The 11,938-nt window shown below is 35.9% G+C and overlaps 1 protein-coding gene across 1 annotated transcript; it reads right to left on the bottom strand.

The window, feature by feature from the left end:
• Nucleotides 1–2,174: 2,174 nt before the first annotated feature.
• Nucleotides 2,175–10,826, bottom strand: LOC118275060 (pupal cuticle protein). Its single transcript, XM_035592910.2, has 4 exons — nucleotides 10,661–10,826; nucleotides 3,183–3,426; nucleotides 2,660–2,901; nucleotides 2,175–2,510 (listed from the first exon to the last, which is right to left on the bottom strand). The coding sequence occupies exons 1-4, from the start codon at nucleotides 10,670–10,672 to the stop codon at nucleotides 2,346–2,348; spliced, it is 663 nt and encodes a 220-aa protein (XP_035448803.1). The 5' UTR covers nucleotides 10,673–10,826; the 3' UTR covers nucleotides 2,175–2,345.
• Nucleotides 10,827–11,938: the final 1,112 nt, after the last annotated feature.

Below are 11,938 nucleotides of genomic sequence, written 5' to 3'. Positions count from 1 at the left end.
CCTTTAATAAATTCTTACGTCACAATTCTAGTTCAATGTGCATTATAGCTTGCCTCACAACCACACCCTATTGTATGTACAGCTCTATAAAGTTACATAATAATGAAGTTGGATAACTCAATCAGATAACTAGCTATGCGGAAAAACATATTGCTTAGAAAATATCTAACAGATCATCGGTTTAGGGAAACACGAGTCTGGTACAGTACGTGTCGCATTACAAAACAATTGAGTAACGAGGTTATGAGCGAGGAGTGACCGAGTCAATCATACTTTATATTTAGTTGTGTATTGTCAAATGGAATAATGGTAAACTGGGTAATGCTGGCGACTGCAAAGAATGTATTATATATTATCTACTAGATTCTGCCAGCGTCTTCACCCGTAGGATAAAAAGTATCCTATCACATGAGTCAGCTCATACCCTGTCTGTATACCAAATTTCATGAAAAGCCGTTCTTCACAGAAAACCGACATGAAACAATGCTTGCGTTGTGATTCGTTGTGTGAGTGAGGTTACCGGAGGCCCAATTACCACCTTCACAATCTTCCCAATCCCCGATTCCCAAACAAACCTTAAATTCCTAACGCCCAAAAGGCCGGCAACACATTTGTAACGCCTCTAGTGTTTCGGGTGTCCATGGACAGAGGGGATAGGTTACCGTGAGATGATCCGCCTGCACGTATACCGGCTTATATCATAAAAAAAATACAGATCCCTACATACATACTAGTGATGCAAGGAATGGTCGCATTCGCATTGGCGAATAATCGTACATTTTTCGATACGCATTCGTAGTTTCTAATGCGAATATGAACGCCAAAAGTTCAATTACAAAGAGGTAAATTGAAAAGAGAAATAAGTATTTTCTTTAATATTTATTACAAATCCTTATCTTCTAATTAAACTGTCTTACAATCCTATTAGGTACTGTAATTTTTGGTGATCATTTGGTATATAGCGAACAATAACTTTTCATTCTATTTCATCTACAACTTGCCAAACTCTAAACAAGTTTTTTGAAGACGATACTTACTTCTACATAAGAGAAATTGCCATAATCTCCGCGTTTGACAGGTGGATTAGAGATTGCAGTTTAAGAGAAGTTCGGTGTTTATTAAAGAAGTCGCTACCAGGCCTTTCTTAGGACTTTTTGATGATATGACTGCGCGGTTGGTGCGGTGGCTGGGCAACCGGCTGCCGTGCAACGTGTAGTGGGTTCGATTCCCGCACGGAGCAACTCTTTGTGTGATCCACAAATTATTGTTTCGAGTCTGGGTGTCATGTGTATGTGAACTTGTATGTTTGTAAACGCACCCACGACACAGGAGAAAATCGTAGTGTGGGGCAAAGTGTTCTTTTTTAATTAAAAAAAGAAATTAATTTTACCGCTTTATGATCCGTGCAAAAAATCTTAAATAACACCTGTAAGTTAATATATGTAAGGTTTATAAAAATCATAAATCACGTTTTCGCTTCTTATCATTTTTCAGCCGTTAGGACAACTTAAAGGTAAGTGGTCCAATACTGGCAACCTAAATATGTCCCTGCTCTGCTGCTCTTGCTCTTTCTCTTCTTTTTTTTTCTCTTTTCAGTAAATCGTGAAAATGAAAGACTTCTACTGCGCTGTTACAAGTAACAAGATTGTAGTCAACCTGTCATATAATTAGGGTTGGGTATAATGCCTCTGAACCTATTTATTAGGTTAGCTTACAAGCGCCGGATTAGAGTAATGTAACGATATCCGCTTTAGTTCTCATTAGCTATGCATTACATTGTAGCGTTTATGGTAAGTGAGGTAAACGTGTAGCCGTGGTTGTTTTACTAACTGAGGGCTTTTGTTGAATTCTGTAGCTACAGAAATCAACATTAGTTAGTGGTAATACTTATTAGTTAGTGGCTTAATTTAATATATTATTTAGGTTATTCCTGTGCTAGTACGACTACAGATTATTATTATTACGTGATTTTTACTTTAGTTTTAATTTTGTATCTATTTATCTATGGAATATGTATTTTCATTTGGTGATTTTTATAGTATTTATGTACCATACATATGAATGTTTGGTAGCCATTTTACTGGTATTAAGATTTTTGTCATATTTTCTGTAGAGGACGTGATGTGATGATCTTTATTCCTACTTGTTGGACTCGGGCAAAAACAACAAAAAAATAAAATTATTAAATTTTTTTATTAATACATTTTCAAGTTCGTTCTACAAGAGTTTGCATTATTATACACATTTCACATTCAACTTTATACAACATTTTTTTTTGGCTTTTTATGGTCGTTTTGTATAAAAAATAGTGTCAGGCAGTAGTGAGCGTGGGTCAGAGGTAGAGTTTAGTGCCAGCCGCCGTGGTGTCCGTGGGCGCCCCAGGGCTCCTCGGGGGCGGCGGCGGCGGCGTGAGCGGCGTGGGCGTACTGCGAGAGGTGCACGGCGCGCGCGTGCTGAACCTCGGGGGTGTCTACTACGTATTGGCCGTCGTGGGTCAGCTGGATGTGGGCCTGCGAAGAAGGAAAAGATAGTTAGTTTGTTTTGAACATAGAACATATCAAACGATATGAAATAAAGGGTCTTTGTACGCCATTCACTCCCGAAGAAAAATCTTATCTCATTGATATTCAACCTCTTTAATCAAATCCAAGACAATTACCTGAGGACCAGTCCATTTGCCGTAACCAGCGGCGTAACCCGCACCATGTCCGAGACCGCCGTACGCGAGGGGAGCGAGAGCCGCACCGTGGGCGAGACCAGCGCCGTGGTACGCGCCGTGGGCAGCGTTGGCGTGGGCAGCGCTGTGCGCGGCGAGGTGGGCAGCCTTCAGGTGGGCAACCTCGGGGGTGTCAATCACGCGGCCGTCGTGAGCCAGGGGGGCGGGACCGTATTTCAGAAGACCTAGTGAGAGAGGGTTAGGTATATGGTTAATGGGAAAAATAATGGAACAATTGAACTTTCATTAAATGTTATTGTCCTAAAGTGACTGATTACCGCTTAGATGTGCACAAGTAACTTTTTATAAACCTGTATATGTAGTTAGTTTCACGAAACACTGTAGAGTTGTCTTTTCCAATGTTCCAATTCTGTTCTTTTTCTAGACTGATGGACTAAATTACAGAATCGAATTCCTATTAACAATTCAAAATTAATTTTACTGATAAGTATTTGTAGATACTAACCAGCGGCGGGAGCGCCGTAGTGCGCGCCAGCTCCGTAAGCGGGGCCAGCAATGTATCCTCCAGCGGGTGCCCACGCGCCGTGAGCGGTGGACGCCTGCGCGTGCGCGGCGGCGTGCGCGGCCTTAGCGTGGGCTACTTCGGGCGTGTCCAGGACATACTTGCCGTCGGGGCTGAGTTGAATGTGCGCAGGCGGGCCCGCGTAGAACGAAGCCTGGGCCAGGCAGAGGGTGGCTGCGAGGATAATCTGGAAAGAGGAGAGAGAATTTGTTATTTATTGGAACTACGAAGAACAACATCCCTACCTACTATTTAAAATCATTATGAGACAAGTAATGCTGAGGTTATGAATGATTGTAATTTGATACAACAAGTTACAGCAACTCACTCAATCAGGGAGAGAAGGAGATACTATAGATCCATAGAAAAAAAATCAATACCTAACTTCTAAACATTAACTAATAACGATGACAATTATAAAATAATCGATCATGTTTTCGCCTGACATTGTCCGGTGGTTATTAATCGGAGCGTAACCACGAGTTTCGCGGTTTCACGCGGCGAGTTCCGAAACTATCGGCCACTTACGTAGCAACCTGTGCCGAACTCACTCACACGTGAATGTAATTAACTATGTTACGACAACCACTCACGTTTGCCTCACCTGCGTGATTATTGGATGACAAAAGGGCTCGTAGTAATAGCTCTATATTTCATAAGGAGGTCAGGTCAGTGGGTTTTTGTTATTTTTTTAGGGGACAAACTGAAATTATTTTATCTTTTCTGTGTTATCGAATGGGGGAGATTCGTGTGGACTGCATCATTTCATGTAGGTATTAGGAAGTGATACTGTTAGAATAAACGGTGAATATCTTAATATTTTACATGTTTTATCATGGGGATAAAGTCTTTGACTGCCAATAGAAAACTGTTGAAGGCAAATCCTCCGCTAATGTCGGTCACCGGTGACCACCACGGCGTTCAATGTGTTAAGTACCAAAGTGCAGAACCATCGATCCAAAAACCAAATTATCAACTATCTCCATGCAAACTCTTTAATCCATTTCTAAACCGATTCGCAACATAAACCAGTATAAACTGGAAGTATGTGTCAAGTGAAACAGTTCCGGGCTAAAATTGCATACAGGCTGACCCATTACAGCTCACGCTTGACTGGTTTTAGCACAAAAACCAGCAGTTACTGTTTAGTTTTGACATGTCGCTGTTATGTCTATTACACGGACCGGCGACGTCTATCGTAATATTGCCAAAGGATGTTATTTAGTTTTGAATTTAGCTAAACAAGTATTTTGTCCAAGTCTATCAAAGGCCTTACACGGGTCTGTGAAAACCAAAGGCCTTATATGGACAACTTTACTTCGTAATTTGAGAATTTCTGAACACTGTAGTGCTGATGAAGTTTAGGAGGAGATACATCTTCACGAAATAATATATGGAATAGTCTAAGTAACCATTTGACTTTGATTGCGGCAGTAAGTCGTAATGAAAAGTCTATAAACAACTAAGCACTAAGCTATCGTTTCATCTTATTTTAAAATCTCAAAAGCTAAAATCTAAAGCGTTATAATTTTTATCCAATTTCATCAAGACTATCATAGTCATCACGTAAATACTAGAACAATTACTAAACACGGTTTCATCAAAGTTTTATCATATCAAATTAATTAATGCATTGTTTTAGCGCCATATTTCCCACGGGCCCCATTTTCTATAACACTGCAAATGTCAAGATGACATAAAGTTGCATCGTGAACCTAATTTCATAATGGCTGTCGAATTATACGCGTGCGCGTGTGAATTTGTAATAATTTTATTGTGTTCAGTAATTATAATATAGTTCTGTTACATTGTTGTCGAAAATTTGTTAATTTCTGTCCCATTTATTTGGCTATTAACATCGCGATTGTAGTTATAGAAGCGTATTTAACTAGATTAAGTTGAAATAAAGAAATGAAATGTAATTATGGTTATGATTCGATTATGAACAAACAACTAATTACTTTAAAAAGAGCTTTGATATTACAATATGTCACCTAGATGTGTGACATACATGTCATAGATTTTCAAGGGACTGACTGTGATACTGCTAGGTGATCAATACTATCAAAACGTAAAATTAAATGTTTGTATCCATGTATAGATAGAGTAGGCTGCGCGACATCGCCGCGTCTGCGCCCGCTGCTCATGATGAAGAGTCTCTCTGTGACTCGAAACTAGTAGAGCTTTTCTCCATTAATGCACGTGAGTAAACCGTGATTTTTAGTTAATATTAGTAGTAGTATTTCTTATTCCTAATAAGTAATACTTGTCTAGTTGTTACAAAAATTATTTTCATATCATACATCCTTATATGTCTACTACAATCGATACCTACAATTTAATTTAAGATGCAAATATCAATTCAACAACTGAATAAAATTAATAAATTACACAAATCACCTATAATTCTAACATAAGCTTAAGAATTTTAATCAAGCCCCAATTAGTTGCAATACATTATTGTAGCCGCGTAGGCTCAATTAATTTTATAATACTTAGACATTTCTAGCTCAGAATCGTAAAGTAGTGTACAGAAACCGGGGTGATTTTGCAAAACTATTGCTTCGAGCCAGTTACGTGAATTGTTCGAAGGCGTGGCACGCACCGACCGCGGCCGCCATAGCAGATGACAGATAAACAACAACAGCTCTAAATAATACAAGCGATAAACAGCGCCTTACAATACAGATAGCCATTCAACAACATAGATTATAGAACAAAGGGCCGCGCGCGCTTTACTTGTTTTTCAAAAATCGAATCGAGAATAGACAACTGCTACTTTTTATCACGCAAAGGTCAGTTTGCATTCAGCCTTTAGTGTTTCTTTTTTTTATAAACCTTTTCCAAGATATCCTTAACATTCTGCCTTAGGAATCTGTGTATCATTAATTTTATTGTGATCTATTTTACAATAAATCTAAGTACGAATGGAATTTTAATGAAATCCCTGCTACTAGCAATTAGTTCCACAGCTGTAGTGATCATTTGTCGAACATGACATATTAAAGACATAATAGGCAATGGAATTATTATAGTGTCAATATTTATTAATTATGTTCGATAGAGCCTATAATTTCCTTCTTCCCACTGCCTAACTTAGACATAACAATAAAGTCGTTTTGATATTTCTATTATCAGATACAAGGAACTGAATTACCATTTTTGGGATAATATCAATAGATCCAAATGTGGAGCAATATTTGAATTGTAACGGAAAATTAATGTAAAACTAAACCTCTTATTATCTGTTACATTTAAAAAAAGAAGGCTGAATAGAACGATGCCTTTAGCTTCAAAAGTAAAACTATCGACCATAAACCAATGATTTGAAAATCGAATGTAATATAACTTTCAAATACACGTTATTGCAATTTTAATTTTCAAACCACAACCCGAAACGCGATCGAATGTGGTTTACTTCATTCTAACGTTTCTGTATCACATTTCCTAACGTAATAGATATTATTAAACACGCAATTCTTAATACAATATACTAGGCGAATATAAAACCGCAGTCATTTTTAACGTTACGTCTAAACATATTTTATTAATTGAAAATAGAAAGTGACATGCCACGACTGGGTATAGACAATAACGTCTTTTTTAGGCTTCGAGACTGTAATGGTACAATATAGATTGTAATCTTAATTTATCGTTATTTTAGTAGGCCTCTTTATTATTGTCATCTTGTAGATTGTAGAATGATATAATTTAAGTTAAGAGTTAAGTTTACTATAGCTTTTTCTAAAATACAAACAATAGCGTAATTATTCTTTCGTTTACATGAGTACCTACTAAATGTACGGTAGTATGTTTGCCCTACTGCCACATATTTGAGCAAAATTACAAATTCTAATAGTACAATTTCACGATTAAGGTAATTTCGTAAGTGGTGCTAAGCGCGTAAAATTGCAATTCATAGTTTAATTATCAACCTTGAAGTTAATAATCATGTAATAAAAGTAAACTGCCTAAACCATAGAATAAATTAGAAACAATCGTTAAAGTATCTGCAAGACAATTATTTGTTTGCTTAGTTACCTATATCAAATTGACAAGTTCATAAAACAACATAGGTATTGAAATTTTGAAATAGATTTAAACTCAGGACGAATTAAATTTATGATCTAATTTGACTTTCCAGGCTAAGGGAACGGATCAGAATAATGGCTATAAATAAACACCAATTGTAAAGGCTGACAATAATGAATTCTATTGAACCGAAACCCGAGATAAATATGTATGTGGCTATAATTCAGCACTTGTTCGCCACCCAACGCCTGGACAAGTGATCGGCAATTTGAATAGCTACAACGGTTTGATAAACAATCATCTCTTGCGCAACTGCCACAGCCCTCGCACTGAAAGGTCTAGATTAACCACTGTTATTATTTAGATATGCGTCCAATGTACGCACCTTTCCGAATTGAATATTTTGACAGTTGATTGTGACATTTCAGTCTAAGGCAATAGACAAGAAATTAATTTTTTAATCGCAAAGGCAGTTAATGATACAGCCTATGTTGCATCAAAACAGACAAAGGTAATAGCTGAACTAGTTAACGGCGGCCAGTCTCTCAGATTGTGTTATTAAAGAAAATTTAAGGACATCAGACAAAGCGAGCGCGCCGTAATTTGTGGGCGTGGGTCTCATATCGACTCGCCTTTGCATTCTGTTGCAAAAGGCGCAATTTTGCAATAGATCGGAATTATCATTCGGTGAACTGGTGCACAACCGGCTATTGCGATTCTGATGTCGCAAGAGGAAGCCGGGGCGTGAGGAAGTCTTATGGTGGTCGAAGGTCACACAACTAAGGGACATTGAAAATAGAAATTTGTCGCGCTCGAATAACTATCGATATCGCACGACTTTTTGTCGCGGTTACGCATGTTCGATTACAACCTTTTTGCCGTGTGTATGGTTATGCAAGTTTAATGTCATAGACAATTACTATTTTTCGGTAAACTAGTAAAATTTCGAAAGTGTATTTTAGATCCAATTATTGTAAAGCATGTTGGTTATGAAAATATTTGGCTATTAGCGGTCGTTTCACCGCAGACTATAAAACGGACGCGCTCTCCGCCCACTCATTAGTGAAGCGGATGAAGACGCACGCCCGCCCAGCGCGCATGTGCGTCTCTGTGACATTTGTTTGGGCGCGAAAACTACTTTTACAATCTGTCAAACTATTTTTGGTGTTTTAGGATCTTTATTTCTTATTTTCTCACAACTTTGATTAAAAATATCTTATCATTCACAGTTCAAATTAATGTTACGGAAATATGCATTAATGATGCACCTACACTTTAACTTGATGCTCATTGTTTTTACGCGTTACCAGATTGTAACATGAGATTAGTTAATCAAGCATTGAACAACAAAATAATATTCAAATATTTAACGTAGGCGAGTTTAGAAAATGGTTACACTGTATTAATCATCATTTACATTGTCTTACACGGTCCTTGACATAATGAAACTATGTTCTGCACCTCTTTGGTATCGACTATAAGCCTGGCCGCAAATGTAATTTGAACATTTCACATTCGATATTTAAACAAATTGACTTATGTCACTTTATTTTTTATTTTTCTAGTAACAACCAAGACCCATTTTTTTCTTTCGAATTTTCTATGTGAATGTTTTAACAGATTAAAGACTTGTTTCACAATGACGCTATGTATCAGATAACTTTAATTTAAGAACGTAATTTGTATGTAGTATCTGTCACATAAGTTTATCGGGCACTTGTATGAAGGTGGTGAAACGGGTGCTAAATTTTCAATAGTAGTAATGAGTTTACTTGTTGGTAAAAAAAGAAAAAAAATAGATGTCATTATAGAACTATTTTTGGTACATAACATGGGTTTCGTTCTCTTGCATTAAATGTTGTATCGATCAAATTAATGTTATTCAAATAAAGGATGTATTTTCAGAGGGACAAGGTTTAATATCTATTGTTTTACTGTACTCCATTTTTAAACATAATGCTTTACCAATGTTTATGCAAATTAATGTGCAGTTCGACAAGCTATGAATTAAATTTACTATAAAAGATTAAGAGAACTATGAAAATGAAAAAATGAAATCCAGCTATCACATTTCATTTTTAATACCACGACAAATTATGTTATTATTGTTGTTCCAATTTTTTACATAAGAAATCATTATTGAGAATTCAGTTTCAATTTAGTACACCATTTTTTTGTCTACACGCCAAATTGAAAGCAATTGCACTTTTTTTAGGTAATAGCAAAAACTGTTTCAGTTTCTCATATTTGTTATATAACCGAATCATTTCAGTTTGCCTTATTATTTGTTAATTTACACTGAAAGACACTTTTTTAGGAGCTAAGATGGCTTTTTATATTTGCTGATTTTAACGACTTTGGTAATTTTAGTGACGATATAATCCCAATCTATAGTCATGCGTATTTCTTTTTTACAAATTAGCAGTTTATGAAGCTCTTTTTTTGAGGGGCAATAAACATCAACGTCAGACTCTTACTGACTAAAAACCACCCCGTTCCTATTCCTGATTTAAACCGGAGCCCCGGTAAAACCCTTAGGTTGCTTATGTGGAAGTTTATGAAGCTTAGGATTCAAACATAATACTACACCTCACTAGGTATACTAGCGATATAAACAAATTAAAAAACAAAGATTAGCCACACTTAATCTTGGAATTTCAAGGCATCGAAATGTACTTTCCAATACACTAACAAAACAATAGCTTATCCTTGTTTGGATAGTCCTTCAATGCAAATAAAAAACAATTGAATGTCTAATGAGATGTTCCACCAATTTTACTCTCTAGTAAATTAACTATACATGGTGGAAGTTTACAAAGGAAATGTTTGAAGTGCCGGGCTATTGTATAGCTACTGGTACACAGTAGTGTTATAAATATGTCTTATTTGTTGTGAAACGAAGGAAGTTAGACTTGGACTTATTTAAATGATCTAAAAGGTGAAAGTGCTAAGAAATAGTTTCCTTCAAATGAATTTATTAGTGTTTTTGTTAAGAGATTTATTACTGTTCGTTTAGTTAAAGGGAAAAGGGATTTATGGAGAGAGAAATGGGATATTGATATATGTAGTTTTTAGATATTTTAGGTTAATTTTACTATGTTGTTGTAAAACAAATACTTTTTTGGATTCAATTATTAGTAATAAATAAGATTAAGCGACAAAGTAGGGCTTTGAAAAAAGGAAAATTATATTATAATTTTGGATTAGGTTCTGACAAATTTTAAGTAAATAAATTATATTAAATTTTGAAAATGCACTCGAGATATTAGAATATTATTGAAAATATGAATTTGAAATAGGCACGAAAATCTAAAAACGAATTTTGAAAAAACCAAAACGATTATTTTTCAAAAATGATAAAACAAAAAAAAAGAAAACAAAAGACTCACCATAGACTGCATGATTACTGTGTGTATATCTAAGGTATAGAGATCTCAAACGAACTAACTTAAGCGCTACTGCTGAACAGAACTCGCTTAGAAATTTTCGCCTAAGCGACGTGTGAATGCAACCACCTTCCGAGTCGGAATGCCGATTGGCTACAGCACGCCCCCTTATATATCGAACACCCCGCTTTAGCGGTTCGTAATTGGAAACAATTAAGTTGCGAGCAAGTGCAATGCTGTAATTTTTAATTGTAAGATGCGCATACGTTTTTCCGGCGGAACGCGTTTCGAAGAATATTAGATGGCGTTTAGTCCCGAATTTTTTCACAAATGTTGGCCCAAATGTTGGTCATTAAGTCGGTATTTCGATACATTTGTTCTGTCAATATATAACATAATGGAGATAAAGGACAGCTTAAGCACCCGTTGAGTAAGATAATGGAGCGCCCCTATTATATTGCCATTTGTTACTCGTGTTTATATTGTCGTTGCTACACACAACTAGATACGTTTTGTGGTTAGGAAATGTATAGTTAAAACCAATATTGTACATTAAGTGTTGGCCTATTTGCCACGAATAGAAATTCGATCAAACACACTATTAATGTTTGATGAAAAAAAATGTGAAATTTAGCAATTGTTGTTATCATGGTATCGCGAGTTCTATTTAAGGAAATTATCAGTGGAATTTATCGGCATTAGGCTATTTTACTAGTTGGCAAGGCAAGGTAAACGCGGTAACAATGTAGACGGTAATCGACACATACCTTAAATTAACGGCTAACATTTCGGTCGAGTCTTTATCTCGATAACACGTTTATGAAGTCGAAATTTCGAGAAATTATGTCGGAAAGATGATAATTATGATTTGTCGAGTTTCGTTATTAAATAGGATAGTTAAACTAAGAACATTTTTGTTTTACAAATATTTTATAAAACGTCACAGCTTAAGTAAAACCGGAAATTTCGAGATCCGGATTGAACTACTTGAACTTGAATACTCGGCCAATTACGTGTTTGTATTGTCATATTTGTTACGTTAATGGAACGTTGATACTTCGCGGAAGAATTCTATTAATTCTATTAGCGACATTTATTATTATAAAGTTTCTTGTAAAAAAGCATATAGGTTGTGTATTATACACAACTTTATTTAAGGTGAGAACAAAAATCCATACAAGTTTGAAAAATGAATTCAATCGTGTTACGCGTTGATGTCTTTTGTATGAAGATTTTTAGTTTGTTTTTTTTTTTATTATAGTTGAAATGGATGGGAATGAG

The sequence above is a fragment of the Spodoptera frugiperda genome, chromosome 11 (assembly GCF_023101765.2).
Source record: "Spodoptera frugiperda isolate SF20-4 chromosome 11, AGI-APGP_CSIRO_Sfru_2.0, whole genome shotgun sequence".
Classification (NCBI taxonomy): domain Eukaryota; kingdom Metazoa; phylum Arthropoda; class Insecta; order Lepidoptera; family Noctuidae; genus Spodoptera; species Spodoptera frugiperda.
This window is presented reverse-complemented; position numbering and strand designations above follow the sequence as displayed.

Excerpts from the sequence above, each read along its gene's own strand:
- LOC118275060 (XM_035592910.2), bottom strand. Across the intron at positions 2,902-3,182 it reads CTACGGCGCTCCCGCCGCTG|GTCTTCTGAAATACGGTCCC; the intron begins GTTAGTATCTAC and ends CTCTCTCACTAG. Across the intron at positions 2,511-2,659 it reads GCAAATGGACTGGTCCTCAG|GCCCACATCCAGCTGACCCA; the intron begins GTAATTGTCTTG and ends CCTTCTTCGCAG.